This window comes from Gymnodraco acuticeps, unplaced genomic scaffold, assembly GCF_902827175.1.
Source record: "Gymnodraco acuticeps unplaced genomic scaffold, fGymAcu1.1, whole genome shotgun sequence".
NCBI lineage: Eukaryota > Metazoa > Chordata > Actinopteri > Perciformes > Bathydraconidae > Gymnodraco > Gymnodraco acuticeps.
In genome coordinates, this window is record NW_022991940.1 from 148,819 (window position 1) to 172,846 (window position 24,028).

At 40.5% G+C, this 24,028-nt stretch overlaps 1 protein-coding gene across 6 annotated transcripts in view; it reads left to right on the forward strand.

Moving 5' to 3' along the window:
• Positions 1-24,028, forward strand: part of LOC117535833 (rho family-interacting cell polarization regulator 1-like) — a 144,421-nt gene that overhangs the window by 112,088 nt on the left and 8,305 nt on the right. For all 6 annotated transcript variants that reach the window (XM_034200428.1, XM_034200429.1, XM_034200427.1 and 3 more), the window contains 6 exons: positions 7,791-7,914; positions 8,463-8,615; positions 10,305-10,383; positions 10,706-10,729; positions 11,158-11,211; positions 21,163-21,312. In XM_034200428.1, the coding sequence (XP_034056319.1) occupies positions 7,817-7,914; positions 8,463-8,615; positions 10,305-10,383; positions 10,706-10,729; positions 11,158-11,211; positions 21,163-21,312 (558 nt within the window). In that variant the 5' untranslated portion in view covers positions 7,791-7,816. The remainder of the gene's footprint in view (positions 1-7,790; positions 7,915-8,462; positions 8,616-10,304; positions 10,384-10,705; positions 10,730-11,157; positions 11,212-21,162; positions 21,313-24,028) is intronic.

Sequence of the window (24,028 nt, forward strand, 5' to 3'; positions counted from 1 at the left end):
AAGGTGTAGGTAAAAGAGGACATTGACTTCCATGTTAAAAAAAGAGTTTAAAAAGCTGAATATTTCAAAAAGTATGAAATATTTAGAAAAAGTTGAAAGTTTCCCATCGATTGCTGGAAAGGCTGAATAGTTTGATATTTGAATGGTTTCTGTAGCTGAAAGTATGCTGAAGCTATTCAACGGCAAAATATTTGTTGAAATAAGAATAAAGATTCAAAGAACTATAGTGGAATGCTGTAAACAGCATTCGCACTAATTACCGAAAAAATACCAGCTCACTAAATCACAACCGCTCAAACCAACTACAAACTACTACCCCGGATTGGGCAGAGAAGGTGTGTGAGAAAGTTGCTCCCCCATGTGACGTAATATGACGCGTTTGACGTATGACGTAAAAAAAAGCAGTTTTTAGTAGCAATTCCTGCCCTTATGTCTCGTAAAACATATCAAATCCTGCATTAACTTTTTTAATTGTAATTTTCAGGCAAGGTTAAGCATAAATCTAGTAAAAACAAAAACCTGCAATCTCCTCCTAGGGACTTTATCCGAACGACTCCAAATTCATCGGGTAGCGTCTCCAGACACGGGCGCCAAAACGATATCATGACATTTTTTTCTTTCGCACGGCATAGCCGTGATTTGGCGCCAAAGTTTGCGTTCACTCGATGCTAAGCGATCCCTCGCCATGGAACACGATGATGTCAAAACTCCAACTGACATGCTCATAACGGCACCAGACTTCAGATGATGGCTAATGGTCCGGCCCTCAACAGCTTTATGTCCATTGGGGTGTCATCATATGCTGTTTCCATGGCAACGCATCCCTCGCCATAAAACACGATGTTGTCGTAACTCAATGGAAAATCGTCCAAACAGCACCAGATTTCAGATGATGGCTAATGGTCCGGCCCTGAACAGCTCTATGTCAATTATGGGGTGTCATCATATGCCGTTTCCATGGCCCTCGCCAAAAAACATGATGTTGTCGTAACTCAATGGAAAATGGTCCAAAACGGCACCAGACTTCAGATGACAGTTAATGGTCCAGCCCTGAACAGCTCTATGTCAATTATGGGGTGTGATCATATGCCGTTTCCATGGCATCCCTCGCCATAAAACACGATGTTGTCGTAACTCCATTGAACATGCTCCAAACGGCCAAAAACGTCACAGGTTTGATAACGATGCAGCCCTCAACACATCTAGGCGTATTATATGGTGGCATTAGTAAAAGACTGACAACTAATTTTTTTTTATCGTTTATTTGGCAGGGACAATGCACAGTAATAACACAGTAACACCTAAAACATTCAAATGTGTCAAGTGTAACAGTGCCAGATTTAGCTTTGAGCTAATTTCCATTCGCAGTCCCTCACATAAAACATTTAAGAAGTTTACATTTTACAAACATAGCAAAAACAAAATACATGATATGCAAAAGGTGCAAAAGAGCAAGATCAGCATACGCAAGTATTTATGACATGGTAATACAATATAGCAGCAACGACATATAAAGTGCAAGAGAAGATACAAGAGCTACATAAAGTGCAAGAGGAGATACCCCTGTATTAAAGTGCATTTAGCGGTGATTGCACGGATGTTTGTTTCTCAACCATTCTTTGAGTTGACCTTTGAAGCTATTGAGTGTGGGACAATCCCCTATCTCAGTTGGGAGGCTATTCCACAATGAGCTGCCTGACTATAACCCATTGAACTAAGATAAAAGGTTTTGTGGAGACTTCTTAGTGAGCAGGAACAGTCCACCAAAACCAAATTCATTATCTAGACTTTCTGATAGAGATGGTGCACAACATGATGTTCAAACAGGAAGTTAAAGAGGAAGGTGCCTGGATGTGATGGACCCAGCATGACTCAACTTTTCCACTAGCTTTATTTGTCCTCTCTGCACCTCTGTCAGGCTCAGTTTCTCTCTCTGAAATGTGCTCTTCTCTTATCGCTCTCTCCTATGTTCTCACTCTGAGCACTTAAACTAGGTTAAGTCAACAAATGGTTGGACACAGACTCCCACAACACACACACACGCATTCTTCCTCTGCTGTTACTCTTTTCAAAGGAATTCTTACTCCCAGTTAAGAGTAAAGTAAAAGCACATGTTAACCCTTTGTATTTGACTTAAAAGGATAATATGAAAGTTGAACAGCATCAGTTAAGTCAGTATTGTTTCCATCCCCTGTGATTCAGTTCCACTCCAGCAGAATTGACCTTTTCTCTTGAGCCAGATGACTGCGGCCCTCAGGACTATCTCCCTTTGTTACATTTCCTGTCAGGAGAGGCTGTGGCTTCTGACTTCCTGTAGGATTGTGACATTTCCTGTTCTGTGGGAGGGGGGGTGGGATCTGGAAGGCGTCTTGTGAAGGCCTTTCAGCTGTTTGAAGAAACAGGATGCAGGACACTGGACAGGCCACAGTAGGAAAACACTGCTTGAACTGACACATATTTACCGCTGACTTCAGCCACAATAACAGCTCCCTGCTTCAGGACTCAGACTTCAGAGGTTGGGTTAAGACCACAGCAGCTTCATTGGATTAGTCTTTTTTATGTGACATTAATACTAGTGAAAAACCATTTTAATTTTGAATGCCAAACAATATAACGTCTCTCTTCTGAATGATGGGTTGTGAGTGACATCAGAAGCTCTTCATGATTTTCAAAATAAAGACATTTGCTGCATCAGCTATACATTTTTTTAATTAGTATATTATAAATAGTGCTGGCAATTGAAAAGAAAAAGAAGTTCAATCATGATTTATCAGATGCTTTAAAGGACTACTATTTACTTGTATTTTGGGGAAATATAACAAATACACGTGTGCTGTTGTAATTAAGAAATGCATGACAACTGGTTAGAGAAATCCAACGGTTTTTTCTTTTATTATAAGATGATTTCTGAACTATTGGCATGGTGTCCAAACATTTTCTGACACTTAGCTAAAGCATCAACAAAGCCACTGTCACATTGAGCCGCTGTGACTCCCTCTGTATAATGTTAGCTACACAGATCATAATTATCTCTGCTGCTATCATACTGCAGCTCTATTGTTGTTGTCTTTATTGTCTTTATTAGGATCCCCATTAGCACTAGCATGAGCATTGGCTATTCTTCCTGGGGTCCTCACACACACAAAACATACATAAACACACATACAACAAAATTAAAATAAAACAAAACGGCTCATAATTTCATGCAATTTGCAGTGCTGTATGAATTAAAAGAAAATTGGTCATCCAATTATCGCCATCCTAAGGCCAAACAAAAAGTAAATACAAATAAGTGTACATAATAATATATGCATTGCATACATAGCCACAGGCACAGTTCAAATGTACTTTATAATACTTAAATACTTTTTTTGCTACCTTTTGAAACGTACTTGAGAAGGTTCCTGAATGATATGGGGGTAAAGAGTTCCAGCTGACCATGGCTCTGTACATGACTGTTTTCTGTCCCTTATTTGATTTAGATTTGGGTAATACAAACCTTCCTTCTATTGTATGTCGTGTTTGATAGTTGGGCATACTGCGCTATAAACCTTTGTGATAATATATGTGGTGAGTGAGTCACTGTAATATTTCTGACAAAATGTAACTAAATATAAGTTGACCTCTGTCTGACACTTAGCCATTTCAGTGTCTCCAGCATTTCAGGTACTCTGGTTCTGCAGGAGCATTGCAGTGCACATCGTGCTGCCTTATTTTGTGCCACTTGTAGTTTGTTTAAGTCTTTTTCTGCAGCACTAGACCATATAACCAAACAATAATCAAGCTGCGACAGAACCAAAGCATCCAGAACTTGTCTACTGACATCCATTGGCAATTATTTTTACAAGTGACACACCCCTTCCCATTTTACATACAACATCAATTTGTTTAGATCAAGATCATTTATGATCCAGGGTTATACCTAGAAATGTTGTCTCCTTGACCTGTTCAACTTGAATATGGTTTAAATGTAGTTGCAATTTTGGTTCACCTTTTAACTGATGATTTGATCCTATTATTAAAGATTTTTTGTTCCAGCATTAAGTACCAACTTATTATTTTTGACCCACTCTGATATCAGTAGTAGAACTTTATTCATAACATTTGTCAACTCTCTTATAGTCGATGCTGCATAATATATTGTCGAGTCATCTGCATACATTACAATTTTGGCTTTTTCTAACACTAATGGTAGGTCATTTGTAAAAATAGAAAATAAAAGTGGTCCCAAACAACTACCCTGAGGTACTCCGCAAGTGACTGTCTTCATCTTTGACAGACTTCCATTAAAAAAAAACGGTTTGACTTTGATTTGTCAGGTAACTTTCTAACCACCTCGCGTATCAAAATTAAAACCATATTGTTCTAGCTTGTGTAACAAAGAATGGTCAATGACATCAAAAGCAACACATTATTCTCTCCATTATCTTTGCTAACGCTGGTAACAAACTTATTGGGCGGCTATTTGTACCAGAAAATGGTCCAGCTGGATTTTTTGCAAGTGGAATAATGTTTGCTATTTTCCGTGCCTGTGGGCAAGTACATTTTTCAATACTCAAATTTATAATATGGCAGATAGGCTCTGCAACTAAATTATCCACTCCTGGTGGTTTATCATTACATTTACCTAGTAGACATTCAACATCTGTAATTGTTACATTTTAAATGTACACTTCTTATTTTTCATAATTAAATAATTTGTTAGAAATGTGTTTATAGTTTGATTCATATTTCTCCTCAAATGATTCACTTTGTGAAGCTGACAATTGAGCAGCCGACCAAGCAAGGAGGCAGAACGTCCAAAAATATAACCCGGTGTGGGCATTTATTAAACTCAAGCCCAGGACACAGCCTCAATCTTGCTGTTTTTGTGAGCACAGTCACCAGCCACAAGAATCTCACACACACTACCTGCCCCAAAACAGACAGGGCAACAGAGCCTAAATACACACACACACTAATCAGCAATTAGACACAGGTGGGGGGGGGAGACAACACGGGGCACCAGGTGCACACAATCAACAGCAACAGACATGGAGGAACACTTTTCAACATAAAACCAGCAAACAGAGACAGACAAACTAAAACACAGACAGATGCACACACTACCTACACTTCGCCACCAACAAAACTACACAATTCATAACGGAGGCCGAGATCTATGGCCCCAAAGATCACCTCTGTTACATTTCCTCACCCCTCTCCCCTGGAAGCACAGTGTCTTGGAAATGTTGGCTTCCCTGCAAGGTTTCTGCTTCCCCCTGTGCAGCATGGTTTCCTCAGGGGGGGGGGGGGCGTGAAGCTTCCCTTTCTTTCTCTTCGGGATCTGATTCTTCCTCATGCGCTCCTGCTGGTTCTGCTGTCTGACGAGCTCTCTCTCCTGACAGATCTTCTCGGCCATTTTCACCCGCTCCTCCTCAGCCAGAAGAGCATCTTCCTTGTCTTTAGTTTCCTTCTCCTCTGCCAGTTTCTTCTTAGAGAGCCAGGACTGCGGCCTCTCTAGCTGAGCGGGATCCGCCCGGTTGCATCAAAGTGGCTATCTGCTGCTTCATATGGATGAGCTCCCTCTCACGCTCCTCCTCTGTGCTGCGCTGCAGGTGACGCTGCAGGCTGCTGTTCACCTTCTCCAGCTTCTTAGCGGCCGCTCGCTCTTCATCTGGCGGTTATTCGCCTCCAGGATTTTTACCAGCTCCTCCCGCTTAGATGTTTCTTCCTCTTTTCTGGCCTTCTGGGCCGTGAGGTCTGCCTGTCGCTGTCTCTGTCCCTCCAGCAGCTGACTTTTTCTCAGAAATACTGTCACATAACATCCGTGTCAGAAAATACAACCCTCTTTCTTTCCCTCCTTAACCACATATCTAAAAAACGGGGATACAAAGGAGCTGATCCAGATTTGCTGCGTTCATGACAACATTACTCAAATGTGGGATGGCTTTACGTTGAGATCCTGGCAAGGTTCCGCCTACATCCTAATCTATCGTCCCCTATCAGAAAGTTTTATACATAAATATGTGTCCCCGGTGTGTCAGGAGACTCACAAAGTGTCAGAAAAGAAAACTCTCTCTCATTTCCTTTTTTCTCTTTTCTTTACCCAAATCTCTAAAAACGGGGGAACAATGGAGCTGATCCAGATTTGCTGCCGATATGACGTAACATCAGAAATGTGGGCTGGCTTTATGCCCACATTTCCAATATTTCGTCATAAACGTCGCTATCAGAAACAATGTGTGACGTGTTTTGGACGTAATATGGTCTTTGTTTACTTTAGCAAGCTTCGCTGACACTCAGAGCTAACCTGTACTGGAGAGAGTATGTGTAAGAAGCCGGATATAAAAAGGTACTCACCTTGTGGTAAACCCGCAAGAGAGAAAGCGTTTGAGCTCCATACTGTTTCAGAAATAATGCTTGATGTGGTTTGGAACATAATATGTCAGTTAGCCAAATGGCAAGTATTTGTCTGTAGACACTGGGCAGGCATTACTGTAGTTAAAAGCATTGACGTTAGAATCACCTTGCACTGTTTAATGCTAGAGTTCTTGGTTGAGGATTATACACTTTTTTACTTCAAATTATTGATATGATATGATTATCAGGGAGTCCTGAAACTCATGTGACCTGATCGTGTTAGAGAGGTTAAGGTCTAATAGGGTTTCAAAGAGCTCTTCTCTGACAGGGGCTAGCCAGCGGGGCTACTGGCAGCAACAATACTCTCCTGGTCAAGTTTGTTTTCGTTTCAGTTTCCATTTGACTCAGTTTTCTCTAGTTCAGTGGTTCTCAACTGGTCAGGCCTCGGGACCCACTTTTTACTTGGTCAATACATCGCGACCCAACATTTTGAAGCACTCAAATCTATTCAACAAAAAAACGTGCTGTAATATATACCTTTTCAGCATACAATATTAATAAAAGTGAAGTACAGTGCATATATCCCTTATATCCCTTCACAGAACTAAAGTATGCTTTTAAAAAAGGTTTAATGAGATGATGGAATCAAAGCTGAACTATATAAAAAGGCACACGTGCTGAAAACCCAACCCCAGCAGGGGGGTCTGGGGGGATTCTCCCCCAGGACATTTTTAGAAATACTAACATAAACTATGCATTCTGGTACACTGAGAAGAAAATAAATAAATCTATTACTACCCGACATATTAATGATATTTGATGCCATTGTTTGTTTTTCACTTTGTTCTGACATCTTGCTGCGAGAAGAGCAAAGAGGAGAGAGTCTGTGTGACTTACTTTAAATTGTGGGTAAGGGTAGATAGCCCCCATTGTTCTGTGACCTGTCAATCATCAAACCGGGGTCATATTTGATTATGTGTTCTTTTGTATCTGAAGTTGTACTCATGGATGTATAAAGAAGAGTTCTACCGCAAAGTTATTCTCCGTGGGGACTTCCGGCAACAATCTTGATTCTGATTGGCCAGAAGACTCGAAAAAACATCAGCAAAGATATTTTATTGAGAAGATGATCACTACGTGACAGAAGTTTTCAAAACCGTTTATGGTCTCCGGTACTTCCAGTCCAACGCCGACTGCATGCACAGAGTTAGAAAATCGGGCCTTCAAAATAAAAGTTTGAGTTTTTCCCACAAAAAAAAAAAATTCAATTCAATTAAAAAAAAAATTCTATTTTTTTTTCTTCACTCACACATCCGCGACCCACTCCAAACGGGTCTGCGACCCACTTTTGGCTCGCAACCCACTGCTCTAGTTGCTCTATGACTGTGGGGTCATGCTGTGTGTCAGCAGTGCATGTGTTGATGGCTCTTCTTCTCTGCTCTGTTTAGGGGGTCCGTCCCGAGCTCTCTCCACCATGTCGCTCTCTGTTCGCCCCGCCAGACGCCTCACCTCCAGATCCATCACTAGGAGCCAGAGCTTCACTGGAGTCAACACCAACGACAAGCCTTACAGGTACACACACTCAAACATGTTTCTCGGTTTAAAAATGTATCATTTAACTTTATAATGTATATATCGTGAAACGTTCTCCTTTACATAATGATTTACCAACATAGGGTTATATCTATCGTAGCTTTAAAATACTTCGTCAGTGTTTAATTAATAAAAACTGGTCCCAGTGTTAAAAATTTCACTTTTTTATTAAGATCAATTGAGTGTAATAACAAAGGCATTAGTTGATCTAATGACAAAAGGTGATACACTACCATATTATATTAAATGTCTTAACAAAACAAAGCTGCTTATCAAAACAGAATACTTTGAAAAATATATCATTAAGACATGAACAATTTGCACTGGGGACAGAACGTCCCTTTACATGCTACTTCAGCTACTTCCAAGGTGCAGAAGAAGGGAAAAGGTCTGAAGAGCTCAGAACTCCAGCAACACATAGAACAACTTGAATATGTGTTGTGGCACAGGATCAGCGTTCTGATGGTGTCAGTGTGATGTGATGCTGAGAATGTCATATGTCTGATGTTGGTGTTTCTGATTTGCAGGAGCCTCTCAGTGTTCAGCACTCCAGGCGTTAGCAGGAAGCCCAGCAGAGCCAGCAGGATGTTCACCATGTCCACCAAGTCCAACCCTCCACCCAAAGTCCCCCAACCAGAGAGACTTGATCAGGTCTATGAGGTGCTGAAAAAAGGCCTTCAGTGAGTGTGTACACACACACACACACACACACACACACCACACACACACACACACACACACACACACACACACACACACACACACACACACACCACACACACACACACACACACACACACACACACACACACACGATCCTGCTTATTGCTACTTTTTAACCTCTTTTCTTCTCTTGCGCTGTTTTGGCTTGAATCCAAAGTGTTATGATCTCCACAAAGTATTTGGGGTGTTTTCTGAAAATAAACTGAAAGCTATAGGTCTGTTTTTGTGGACAGAGCTGATGTTAAGTTGACCAGACTACTTTGTGCGGATTTATATGATAACTAGTGCTGTCAAAATTATCGCGTTAACGGCGGTAATTAATTTTTTGAATTAATTGCGTTAAAATATTTAACGCATTTAACGCATGTGCAGAATGGCCCGCCCCATACGTGCCACCAGTGGCAGCGCCAGGGTATGGCTGCGGTATACACCCATACCAAGAAATGGCTTAGCCCCACCATGAAAAATGATGTTAAATGATGTTAAATGAAGCAAAAATAAAGTCTGCCAACTCGCGCGGAGTAAATTGCACAGACAGCAGTTAGTAAGATTGATTTCAGTAGCCACGGTTTTGAAAACTTTTGTCACGTAGTGATCGTCCTCTCAATAGAACATCTTTGATAACGGCGTGGTGTTGTTGCAGGAAGTCCCGACGGAGAATACTTTTGCTGTAGTACAGGGGTGCACATAACTGGTACGCAGGTTATGTGCGTAATCTCTCTGAAATGCGTACCGTCACTTGTGTCACAAAGCGCATTTGCGTACCGACGTAGGCTACTTGTGAAGCTTTTCCAGAAGGCGGTTAGATCACCGGACGACAGAGTCGGTCTCCGTGTGCACAGACAGGGCTGCTGTTAACGTCGGTCTGTACAACGGAATTGTGCCAAAACTACGCCAACCGGCTACTGAGGGAGACTACCCCCCCATCCCTAAAATGGAGAACTGCGCTAAAACAGCTGATCACAACGTTCACACTCTGTGGTCACGAAGTACTCCATTAGCCGCCCCCCCCGTCGACTTTCCTGAAGTACTCCCCCGTTGATAGAAATCAACAAGTAATTAATTAAGACCCCACGGTTTGATGATTGATAGGTGTGTGGGCTGTCTTTCATTTTGACACGCAGAAAAACGTTATAATAAACATAGATACTGTATGTTAAATGGATATATCCGCCTTCTTTCATGTATCTTTCCATTCCCACAACAATATGCATAAATAAATGGCATATTTTGGACATAGTTCGAATGGTGATTAATCATGATTAATTAATTTTTAAGCTGTGATTAATCTGATTAACATTTTTAATCGTTTGACAGCCCTAATGATAACACATACTCCCTTGATAAGAGCTTCATTAGCAGCGGTTTGCTATCCAAGAGGAGCGGGCTACTGAATGTGCAAATTGACCAATCAGAATCAATATTCACCTAAGTCATGTAATAACATGTGTTAATGTATCCTTATCTACGTTAAAACGTTTTTTTCAGCAATTTGGGTTCAATTCTACAAAACTCTTAAAAGCTTAAACCCTGATAGTGAATGTGTGCTTTTATGTTCTGACCTGAAACAAGCTTTACAAATATTTTTTTATGAGAATTCATTAGTGATGTGATGTGTATATGTTAAACCAGTGTTTCTCCCTCAGCTCTTACCTACAGGTCCATCAGATGGACTCGGACAGCCTCAGCCGACAGATGAAAGAATCAAAGAGGAACTCCAGACTGGTACGTTCTGTTGGCTCGCCACTACCGGTGAAAAGGAAAACGCTCCTTTACCGGTTTAATTCTATGACCATTTTCTTATGTTTTATGTGGACATGAAGCACTTGAGTTTTGTGGCATATTGCAGGCAGAGGTTTTGAAAAGGTCTCTTTTTAAAGTTGAGAAAAATATCAAAATTAGCTGCTGGCACAACAAAACATTTACATCTTGAAGGTAACTCAGGTTGTAAAAATGAAAATGTTCTGAAATAGTAAAATATTACTTAACATAAAGAGTGTACATCATATTGTGCTGCGACTTAATAACAAATGTTTCTCTCTTTCAGGGTTTCCTGTATGAGCTGGACAAGGTGAGCTACTCTCTATTTAAGTGAGACGCTATTAATGCAGACTCAACAATACTTTCTCCGTGTTTCCCTTCTGCATTGATAATTCAGTGTAATTTAAATGTCGGCAGTATTAATTCCATCAGTACAACAGATCCATCTCACTTTCGCTTCTCGCAAATTATGTACAGTCACTTTTACGTCTCCGGGATTTTTTTGCACGCTTTACATTCATTATGTTGCACAATAAAAATCGTTCAAACCACTCAAAGCCCCTTCCTTCCAGGCTTTAAATCAAATATGTGTGATTGCGTTGTGTGTGCTGTGGAAATGTTAGTATGCATATGCCTTTTTTTTGTAGCGCTGACCTAAGCCTTTATTTAGAAAAGGAAAAAGTCCAGTCTTTGTTGACCAATTGGATATAAAAATGACTCTGTGCCTCCCTCTGACAGCAAGTGAAGGTGACAGAACGGTATATCAGACGACTGGAGTTCCACCTCAGCAAGGTAAGACCACCATGATCTCAGTTAATACCTCGCGACAGCAGTTAATGTTAAAGAAAAATAAACTTGAAAGAACATTTTGAAAAAGTTACACAACTGTATAAGGGACACTGTGTATGTGAATACTGTTGTGCTGCATCTAGATGTTCCTGTCCTCTGTTAGAAGGTGTAGTTGACTCATATTAAAGTATGGCAGTCCACAGTCTGATCCCTATAACTGCAAAACGTTGTTGTTTATCAGCGGTATATGAAATTTAAAAATGCTGGTACATACTGTATATCCACAACACACAAAACATGCCAGTCTGTAGTCGCTTCACTGCGGATTGATAGGAATGTTTCTGCCATACCGACCAGGTGCCGTTTGGATGAGTCCATTAATGATACGATAATGGGGGTGATGTGGAATGTTCCAAAACAACTATTGTTTTCTACAGTCTGGTTACGTTTAGAAGGTGTTTCTGTCTTCACATTAATGCACCCTGACATTTGATTGTGTTGTGGGATGACTGTATCTGTTGTTGGGTTACTTTATCTGCAGAGGCAGGTTAAACAGTAACAACATTATAGTACATAGCATCAGTCCTGGACTAAAGAGCTTTTGCTGAAGATACTGGTTGATATTTGTGGACACTGACTGACTAAATGGTCATATTTAGATATCAAGTGTTGGAGATGTCCTACCTTTCTGTTCTGAAACCAAACATAAATAACCAGTGCATGTGGCAGCTTAAGTAGAGTTCTGACTAGTAGGGCTGTACCCGAATATCCGAATATTCGTTCGAGGGAGTACTATTCGGGTTTCAATTTCGTTATTCGGATATTCATTTTGTTTGTTTTTTTGAATTTATTGAAAACTCCAATATCAACATAAGAGCTTGTGCCTCTTCGGGGGGTGCTAACACTTAACCATAAACGTTATTGTTTACTTTATCCGTCTTTATATGTAGATATTACTTTTTAGTGATGGGTCGTTCGCGAACGATTCGTTCTTTTTGAACGAATCTTTGAAATGAACAAGATGAACTGATTCCTCCCACAAAACGATTCGTTTGTTTGAGTCTCTGCCAAAAGCTAAAGAAAAGCTGTTTGCGAACGACGAACTTGAAGAACTGGCGGAAACAGTTCAGAACTGCTTCCTAGTTCCTACAGTTCACACACACAGCGTTAGCGAGACATTCTCCTCCCCCTGTCGGCCCTAAAAGCTTCAGAGGGCAGATAGCTGGGCTCCGTAGCGTCCCACTAGCTTAGCCGCTAGCTAAAGGTAAACATAGATGGGTACATAGAATATGAATAAATCGTCACCGATATAGAGGATATATTTTTTGATTCACTTTGAACTCGGCCAAATGGAGTTTAATGCTTTGAGATTTAAGTTAGGCCACATAGTACGTGCATGGGTTTGAAAGTATAACGTACTAGCCTGCTGTAATACATCGTATAGTCATGCACAAATTTATGAGATTTAACAATGGCCAATTATATTTCTTGAATAATATGTAGCCTATTCCCAGAGCATAATTCATGGGGCAACAAGGTGAGGTGTAAAATGTGTTTTAATATCATACTTTTTACGCCAGCAAACTTCTTGTACGGACTTCGGCAGTAGTGAAGACTTACTGAAAGAATTAAGTACAAAGACGAATCGTTCGCGAACGTGCAAATCACCAGAAGTCGTTCGCGAACTGGTGAACGAATCAGTGAACGAATCAGTGAACGAATCTTTAAAGTGAACTGAATCAAAAGATTCGTGTCCCCGAAGGGAATCAAAATGCCCATCACTATTACTTTTTCTCCGTTAATCTCCGTCATGTTGTTTCCATAGCAACAACAACTTCCTGTCAAGAGCGCTACCTCTCCTTCAAAATAAAAGCATGATGTCCATACAAAATAGGAAGCCAAGCCAAATTACACTTAAGACGTATACAACTGCAACGAAAGTAACACACACAAAAATCCTTTTCAATTGCAAAGAACACAAATTGGGTTGTATACTATAAAACAACAATACTGTAGTGTAGAATAACAAAATGAATGCCGTGAATAAACCGAAATACACGTGTTGAAGCGGTTCACTGCTGATTACTACGCACCCCCCCACGCTGATTACTACCGAATATCCGGAGCCCGAAAAATGGTATTTGGGACAGCCCTACTGACTAGCAACAATTGTATTGGTCAGTTTTCAGTCAACATTAAGCATCCTGCAGAGGTCGAAATGAAATATATTGTGTTTTATATTGCAGTGTGCAATGAGTGTTGGGTGTAGTAGTGGTTAAAATACACATGTATGTTGGATAAATTATTGAATTAAAGTAGTACGTTTAAAACTAGTATTTACTTACTTACGTATTTTTGGAGGGGATGCGACAAAAACATGTGTGGTGTTGTCATAAAGACATGCATGACACACTGGAAAGACAAATTAGACGGTTTTAACTTTATTATAACATGATTTCTGTATTGTTGGCATGAAGTCTGACAATTTTCCGACACTTAAAATATCGACAAAAACATGGAAATGTGATTAATTTGCATTAATGTCTTTTATACATAAATATGTGTCCCCGGTGTGTCAGGGAACTCACAAAGTGTCAGAAAACAAAACCCTCTCTCTTTTCCTCCTTACCCAAATCTCTAAAAACTGGGGTACAACGGAGCTGATCCAGATTTGCTGCCGATATGACGTAATATCGGAAATGTGTGCTGGCTTTAAACCCACGGCCCTATCAGAAACAATGCGCTACGTGTTTTGTAAATAATCTGGTCTTTGTTTACATTTTATGGGCACTTGTAAATGTCTATAACTATGTAAATGTATCCTGTAAATATAATGTATGATGTCCTTTATTGTTTTATGTTTCATGTGGAACCTATATGCTGCAGGTCTCCCTTGAAAAAGAGATCTATGATCTCAATGGGACCAATCTCGTTAAATAAAGGTTTGAAATTAAATTAAATGAGCAATAATCGCTAACACTCAGGGCTAACCTGTACTGGAGAGAGTATGTGTAAAAAAGCAGGATATAAAAAGGAACTCACCTCGTGGTAAACCTGCAAGAGAAAAAGCATTTGAGCTCCATACTGATTCAGAAATAATCCTTGATCTGGTTTGGAACATACTGTATGGCGTTTTATTTTTTATAAACTTTATTTTCCTTTTTCTTAAACAACACATACAGTTTCAGTGACAAAAAAAAAGGTGCAGGTTGTCCATTTTGTGTTAACCCCCCCAAAAAATACATGTTAGTCATGGTTGATTATAGAAAATCTGTTTTCTAAATTCAGTTTTTTATTAAATGTAAAAAATAAAAAATAAAGAATCAGGAAGAGTAGGCAGTTTCAAACTTTCCATGTACGTTAAAAATGGTTGCCATGTCCTATATAATTTATAAATGGAGCCACCCAAAGTACACTTTATTTTCTCCATGTGTAGAAACTTCATAAGTTCTGTCACCCAATGGACATGAGTGGGAGACGCCTCCTGCTTCCACCTCATAAGTATAAGTCGCCTAGCAATTAGGGAAGCAAAAGCAACAGCGTTTGAATAATGTCTGGAAAGGACAATGTCGTCCGGGACGAGTCCAAAAATTGCAGTAAGAGGAGTAGGGGTACATTTTACTTTAAAAATCTCAGAAAACATATCAAATATAGATGTCCAATAATTATGAAGATTTGGACATGTTCAGAAAGTATGAATGAGGGACCCTGTTACTGACTTATATCTGTTGCATAAGGGATTTACCCCTGGATACATCTTTGATAGCTTTTCCTTTGATAAATGAAGGTATTGGCCATGTCTGGCACAAATTGAGGAAGAGTGAACTCTTTGAAGGATGGATTGCCAATTATCATCTGTTATTTCAAATGCTAAATCATCATCCCACTGAGATCTGATTGTCGAAAGAGAGGGAGAATGCAGGGAGGAAAGTACATTATACAACACTTATAATTACTCCTCTATTCTGCACATTTATTTGAAGAATCCTATCTAAGGTTGTTTCTGTTGGTTTATTTGGAAACTGCGGGTATTTGCTACGTGTGAAATTTCGAATTTGGAAATATCTGAAAAGATGGCCGGGTGGAATACAAAATGTGTCTGTCAACTGACTAAATGAGGCAAATACCTTGTTTATATACAGATCTTCAAAACTACGTATTTCCCCATTATTCCAGATCTTAAAAGCAGAATCCATCACAGATGGAACATATGGTTAGAATAAATCGGTGATCGTATAGACATGATATGTAATCCAAACCGTTTCCTACACTGTACCCAAAAGAGAATTATATACTAACTGATTACTGTTGTAGGTATACAATTCCAATGGAAGAGCTGATCCAAGCAAAGCCCGCAATTAAGTTTTACCGCAGTAGGCCGATTCAATAAGAATCCAAGCTGGTGTCTCTATAGAAGGAGCACTTAGCCAATAGAGCATATTCCGTACTTTCACCGCCCGATAATAGAATTGGAAATTGGGTAGGGCTAGCCCTCCTGATTGTTTTGTTCTTTGAAGGAAATCTTCACGAATCCTAGATAATTTTCTTTCCAAATAAATGCAGAAATATATTTGTCCAGAGCAGGGGTTTTCAAAGTGTAGGAAGGTGAGCCTCCCCTCCAGGCGCGCCGGATTCATTTTAGAAGTGGGGGGGGGCAAAAAAAGTGCGTGTGTATGGCCCAATCCCAAACCACGCCCTACACCTACACACTCCCCCTCCGTGACGGAGTGAACTCCGTGGAGTGACACATGAGGCTCCCTCCTGTCAGATGGAACCTCCATGCAGTCGGAACCAGCCTGTTTCGGTTCAACAACGGCGGTGGGGGCGGCGGCGGTTTTGACAGTTTCTGCGGCCGCAGAGGTGCTGCTTTTGGGTTCATCTGGCTTCGCTGTTTCTCTGATTGATGAAGGTCCAGGCTCCGGAGATGTGGATGTCAGGGATGTGACCTTCCAGTTGTTACATTTAAGTTTAGATTGACTGTATTTAGTTTTCTTCTGCGCTGGTTCTTCTGACATGTTTGCAAGTGTATATATTATTTCTTGGTTAACGGCTGACACACACAGAACAACGTAACAAATGAAGTAAACAACGTAACAAATAAACAAATCTAAGCTTTTTTATTGGTTGTAATTTACATGGATACATTTGAATGGTGTGACAATGTCCTATTTGATTGGGTTAAAATGTACATATTCTTCCTGTTACTGCATGTCTGCCTGCTTTATTTTACCTAATGCAAAGTGACCTGCTCCATCGAAATCAGTCGCATTGACCCGAAGACACATTTTGATTTCTAGCTTTCTAATGATATCAGGATTGTTTTTGTACTCCAAATATTAAGCAAAATATGTCACATTATATAATGACTGTTACAGAGTCATCATTTTGAGAAAAAGGCCTTTAAAGTTTTCTCTTCTCTGGAATCCATCATTTCTCATCATCAATCATCATGATTGATTATTAGCGGAGCAAATGATCAAAATACTACGGAGGGAAGATATTTTCGTTTGGATTACTGTACTCACGAGAAACACCGGCTGTTGTTATGCCTGCTGTGACGTTAAGCGACTCCGTTCTCCGCTTGTAATTATGCCGAAGCTTCAAAGTTGTATTTATCATCTGAATTTGCCGAAACAAGTTTAATATTCTGAAAGCCAAGACTTTGCTTATTTGAAATCAGATCAAAACAAACTGTAACGGACCCTGCCGTGTTATCTATGATTACACCTTACATTCATAATTTCAGCGGGAGGGAGGGGGGCGGCGCTGAGGAACAGCAGAGTGGTGAGAGCTGTCATCTTCCCTTTACAAGCTTCAAACATGCCTGTAGCTAGTGAGATTGAATATAACAATCAAAAATAACAAAATATACACAGCTAGATCAGATCACGTTTTAGATGCGACTTTAGAGTAGAGGGGAAATATTGAAACGGGATTTGTACAGTTTTCCGCGGCACAGTTTCATGGAAACACATCAGCTTTTGGACGACAGTCAATATGGATTCAGGAAAGACAGATCAACATCTATGGCACTAATGGAATTAAGTGAGGAAATAGCAAACTGCATGGACAATAAAAAACAAGCAGTGGGAATATTTATAGACTTACAAAAAGAATTTGACACCATAGATCACAATATTTTACTGACAAAACTGGAACGGTATGGCATCAGAGGGGTGGGATTAAACTGGGTGAGAGATTATTTAAGCAACAGACAACAATTTGTTGAAATTAGTGAACATAAATCAGAATACATGAACATAACTTGTGGAGTACCTCAGGGGTCCGTGTTGGGTCCAAAGCTGTTCATAATATACATCAACGACATTTGCAGAGTATCAAATATATTGAAATGTATTTTATTTGCAGATGACACTAATATGTTTTGTTCCGGTGACAATTTGAAAGAGATAATGGAAGTGATAACAGCAGAAATGATTAAAGTAAAACATTGGTTTGACACAAACAAATTATCATTAAATATAAGCAAAACAAAGATTATGTTATTTGGAAAACATAAAACAAATCCACAGATACACTTAATACTAGATAACATAAACATAGAAAGAGTATATGAAATGAAGTTCCTTGGTGTGGTTTTAGACCACAAAATCAGCTGGAAACCTCATATCACTCATGTAAAAGCAAAACTGGCTAAAACTATCGCAATATTGGGAAAAGCCAGATACATTCTGGACTATAACTCATTGTATACTCTATATAACACACTAATATTGCCATGTCTGATTTACTGTGTGGAGATTTGGGGAAACGCGTGCAAAACCAACCTACAGCCGTTATGCACATTACAGAAAAGGGCTATAAGAGTTATCAATAATGTTGGATATCTTGAACACACTAATGTATTATTTTTGAAGTCACACATATTGAAGTTCACTGATCTGGTTAAATTTAAAACGGCACAAATCATGTACAGAGCAAGACATAATCTACTTCCTAGGAAATTAAAAACATTGTTCGTAGACAGAGAGGGTGGGTATCATTTGAGAGGAAATCTACATTTGAAACAACTCAAGGTCAGAACAACTCTGAGAAGTATGAGTTTAACAATCTGTGGGGTGATTTTATGGAATGGTTTGGAGCAGGAGTTCAAACAAAGCACAAGCATAATTCAGTTTAAAAGGATGTACAGAAACACTTTTTTGGAAAAATATGAGAATGAAGAAAGGTGATTGAAGACAAGAAATTATTGTATATGTATAAATGTAAATCTAAGTAGGAATAACTTGCATAATGATTTAAAGGACAATCATTGATCAAGTAAGGGGTGGGAATTAATAAGCATTTGCTTCCTCCTACTCCCTTTCGGGCACATATGATTTATTATTATTATTATTATTAATATGAAGACTTTTTTTGTTGAATATACAAATATTACCATGAATGTGGATAAATACTGTATTATAACAATACGGTATTCTGTTTTTCACATTTGTTATTTTTTATTTGTTATTTTTTAATCTGTTAAAAATAAAGACTGGAAAAAAAAATATTATAATAAATAATTCTGCTGCTGTGAAAATGTGGGGCAGGGCTGAAAAGTGGGGGGGCCAATGGCCACCTGGCCCCCCCGCTTCCGGCGCCCTTGCTCCCCTCAGAGAACATAAGAACAGCCGCGCCCCCCCCCCTCCCAATTATTATTGCTATTATTATTATTGTTGTTGTTGCTATAATGCAGGGGTATTATTATCCAGTGAAATGCCCTTACCACCTACTGGCCTAGTTAAATGAAAGTGGTTACTTTTTTTTGGCTGGGCAGTGCAGTTTTACACAACGTCTTATTTGACTTTCTCAGGACTTAAAACTGTTTTTTGGGGGCAGACCCCCACAAAGAAAACAATATATTTACACACGTAAGGTCATCATCTTAACAGTTTGTTATGCTCATCGAGTCATCCGTGAGCAGAGCATCAAGTTGGCATGCCTATTACAGCTGAATGCGGCGATTACCATCTTGTTCAGCAAAACGCCTCATAAACGTATTAAGATCTAAAGCTTTAGTGCGTTTTGATTCAATGCTGAGTACAGCCAAACTTGACAGTCTCTTCTCTGTCATTGTAGACCGCAAATACCTCATTCCTTCCGTCTACTTGAGTCCGAATGCTTCTCGTTTTGTGCCGCCGCCGTCCCGTTCAAATCAAATCGCCGACAATCACATTTCCAAGCTCGCGGTGGATTATTACTGGTTATTATTATTACCGGTAGATCCGCCCCTGCTTGACCTTGTATTTGCTTTTGATCAAAGTCAATGCGGAAAACTCGCACTCACACAGGTAGGCGGAGGTGAAGGGAATGAGCACTTTTACAGCCTTTTTGGCAAGGTGGGGGAACTCGGTCTCCACAGACAGCCAAAAGTATGCAAGTGATGTTTTCTGCCAGACGCTGTCTCCTCTCTCACTTTAGGTAACTTCACTAAAAATCAATCCATGTTGCCGCTCGCATAAAGTTAGCTGAAGTTAACAAGCTAGATTTCACTGTTTCTCATTATTTTTTTCTCACGCTACGCCTCCCCTGAAGCTCTCTGGCGCCCCCCCTGGGAGGCGAGCCTCACACTTTGAAAACCGCTGGTCCAGAGTATTAAAATACTTTGTTGGTATACAAGTTGGAATACATTGAAACAAATATAATAATTTAGGTAAGATGTTCATTTTCACTACATTAATGCGTCCAATTAGCGATAATGGGAGATTGCCCCATCTCTGAAAATCTTGATGATAGTTCAGTCACCAACATAACAAACAGTCTTGGTTCTCTGTCCAAAACCCAGTATTGCAGTCATATTTTCTAAACTGTAATCCATAATTTCATCCCCACCTCCAGCCGGTCCAACACTCTGCTGTTAGGATTTTAACTCAGACTAGGAAATATGACGACATCACAGAGATTCTGGCTTCCTCACACTGGCAACCTGTTGCTTTTAGAACCAATTTAATTTCAAACCTTTATTTAATCAGGTGAATCCCATTGAGATCATCGATCTCTTTTTCAAGGGAGACCTGCTCAAGTAGCTGCAAATCTTAGGATTTTTGTATTAGTTACAAAGCCCTGTAACTAGGCCTCTCCCTGAGTTATTTGTCAGACCTCTTACTGTTCTATGTCCCTTCTGCAACCTAAGATACTCAGATGTGTCGCTACTGGTCGTTCCAAATTCCTATATATAGGTACTATATAAATAAATATATAGCTTTTTGGAGTTGACCCTTTCCTGTAGTGTGTTATATAGGTTTTAGTGCACGTAAATGGTCTGCAAAGGCTAAAATGCCTGTGTTCCCTTTTCTCCCACACTCTGTTACCCCCCTTCTTTCTTTCAAGAAGGGGGGTAACATTTTCCTCAAATAACTTTCTATACAGATTAGTAGCCTTGATGCCCAGATACGTCATGTGATCAGTTTTACCTTCAATTGAAAAGTTTCAAATGAAATTCCTCTGGCTATGATATGGCGTTTAATCACGGCAGCATTTAGCTGAGTATCTGCCGGTAGAATTCTCCTGCATTCGCTCCCCCCATCTTTTTTTTTTTTTTTAAAGCTACGGACTGAGAATCAGCACTTTTCTAACAGGGCTGAAATAGAGGGGGATGAGGCATGGCTAGAATGGGTGAACTGTTTGGTATGTGTTTTATATATTTGTATATATTCGAGACCTATAATATATGCCTAAAAATAGTATAATAGGAGACTTTTCATATTTTTTTCACGCATCAAGGATTTTAGGTTATTTGCGAGTGCTAACACCTTTTATGACCAACCTAAATTAAATGTGAATTTTATTTTAAACTTTGAATGTAATGTTTGCAGAAATTAGCACATATTTAAATATGGTGCAATAGATCTTTTCTCCTTTTGTGAAAATACAGTTTTTTTGGCCACATGACACTGTCATGAGGCTTATGTCTACTTTGGATTGGAGATGAACTGTGTTTCCTCTCCGCAGATCGAGGAGCTCTACGAAGCGTACTGCCTGCAGAGGAGACTCAGAGACGGAGCGAACAAGATGGTGAAGGCTTACACCACCTCTGTGAGCAGCAAGGAGGCCAAGGAGAGTCTAGCAGAAGCCAATAAAGGATACAAAGAGTACACAGAGGTAAGATGAAGAGGACGGAGGAGTGGGGAGATGGAATGAAAAATAATAATAATAATAATTCCTTACATTTATTATAGCGCTTTTCCAGATGCTCAAAGCGCTTTACAAATACACATTACACATATTTTTTATACATGCAATGGTCACTGTGGACAATACCCACAGGAGCAAGTTCAGGTGAAGTGTCTTGCCCAAGGACACAACGGCTTAACAGACGCAGCAGCGGCGGGTTTCACCCTTTAATCTGATGATCATTGCACAGCGCACTGCGCCACACCGTCCATCTTCACGCCTCGAAGTCATCGAGGCGCTTTTACAGGTACACATTGATATCATACATGTACTGTGGACAATACCCACAGGAGAAAATCCGGGTGAAGTGTCTTGCCCAAGGACACAACGGCCTGACGCAGTGGCGGCAGGAGCGGGTTTCGAACTGGAGTTCCCCAGCACCCTTGATCTGATGATCAGATGCACAGACCACTGCGCCACCCGTCCCCTACAAAAAAATGTTTTTTTAAAAAGTGGAATAAGATAGGATGAAGAACAATTGTAAATGTGTTGAGGAAGAACAGGGCCATGGAGTGGTGCAGGAATGAGTCCTAAAACCCTGAAAAGCATTTAACCACTTCCGGTTTTGTTGTTTGAAGTCATCCTTTTTTTTTAAACATGTTTTTGGTTAGATGCCTGAAATTAGGCATAATAACACAAACTGAAGAGATGTTGATGTTTTGTTCTAGGAAAATGAAATGTGTCTCTAAATACCAGAGGTGGGGGACTCGAGTCACATGACTTGACTCGAGTCAGACTCGAGTCGCATATTTTTGGACTTGAGACTTGCTCGACTAACATTGATAAAAGACTTGACTTGACTTTGACTTGGTATTCATGACATGAGACTTGACTTGAGACAAATGACTCAAAAGGACTTTACTTTTTAAAATTAAATATTTGCATTTGTTTTTGTATTGTACGGAGCCCCTAAAGGGCAATGAAAAAAAAAAAGATACTGTATCTCGTTCGCACGAGACTGACATTTTAAACGGCATCATTTAAGGCGCTGACAGGTGACAGATGATGAAAGCAAACTGTTTGCTGTCGCTGATTACTTTGCACACCACGTTAACTAACGTTAGTCAACAACAACACTTACTGACCTAAAGTCTTACCTTGTAACAATTACACGGATACAATAGTTTAACTCACCTTCAATTATCGTGGTAGTCTCTCGAAACGTAGGTTTCAATCAGTCTTTCTTGGATGCAACAGCCTCTGATGATCCGAGATGAAAAGTGTTTGTTTTTCGCGCGCTTCAGCCGGACAGTGAAAGTGAGTGCACCGCTCTAATGGGTCCTGAATGCACTGCTCTAATGGGTCCGACTAGAATGACCAATAACGTTAGTTCCGCCTATTCCGTCATTCAATAAATCGTGTAATAAATCATACATTTTTCATTTTTTTCACTTTTCATTTTTAGGGGGGCCACAGGGGGGTCAGAGGTCAGTGTTAGAACCGCCCCTGCACGAGAGAGTTACCGGAGCACCAAGTAGGAAGTGGAGCACACAGGAGACAACCGTTTCATTGCAGACTGTAATGTTTATGTTGGGAAATGGCAGTGCATACATTATTTTGGATATACTTCGAACTCGGACTCTCATTCACTTCATGAAATCGCTACAGCACCAGGAGGCAGCGGGACGTGTAACTCCGCCTCTTACCTCATTCACACCAACGCAACTCCGGTTCAAGCTCCGTGCTAGAGCTTTTCAGGTTCAGAACCGGTTCTTCGGTTTAGCTCCGGCTCTTTTCACACTGCCCAGAGTCCGACTGGTGCTGCGTCATTGCGTCATCGTTTGCGTCATGACGTAACCGTTTGCGTGCCTGCTTCATAAAGCCAAACCGCGCGGAAACCCCTCACAGCTGACACTGACAACAACAACAATGGCCGATTGTGCTCCAGCTTCCTCTGTACCTCTTCGGAAGACCAGATTCCCAGTAGGTAGCTGGTCTCGTCAGTGGACCACTGCTGCTTGTTAAGTTTCTCCATCGTTGTGTACAAACTGGATACAACGCCGGCTTTTTGTTGTTGTTCAGGAGTTGATCCCGCCCCTTCCCCCGCCTCGCCGTAAGCGGTGCTTTTGCTCTGGCCGGACCATTTTTTGGTGCTTGAAACGAACCGGATTCCGGAGCTAAGAGGCTGCTCCGCTGCCGTGTGAAGAGGAAAACCCGGTGCTTTTCAAGCTCCAGCCCCGAACCGGCCCTGAAACACCGTTGGTGTGAATGAGGTATAAGAGGCTGCTCCGCTGCCGTGTGAAGAGGAAAACCCGGTGCTTTTCAAGCTCCAGCTCCGAACCGGCCCTGAAACACCGTTGGTGTGAATGAGGTATCTGAGAAGTGCAGCACCAGCGCTCAAAGAGCTGTGCCTTTCGCAACGCCTTCACTGGCTTTACTTTCGTTAGAACAGCTGAAGAGCTACCACAGGCTGCTGTGTTTTAACCACACACACTTCTACACACATCGAACTGCCCGATTAATCTCCTATTTACTCGTTTTATGAAGGAAATGGTCCGGTCACTAAGGCGCCATGATGTGTGTTGTTGTTGTGCTCTGCTGAGCTCTCTGTGTGTGTGTGGGTGGTGTGGTTTGTGTGTGTGTGTGTGTGGTGGTGAGGTGTGTGTGTGTGTGTGTGTGTGTGTGTGTGTGTGTGTGTGTGTGT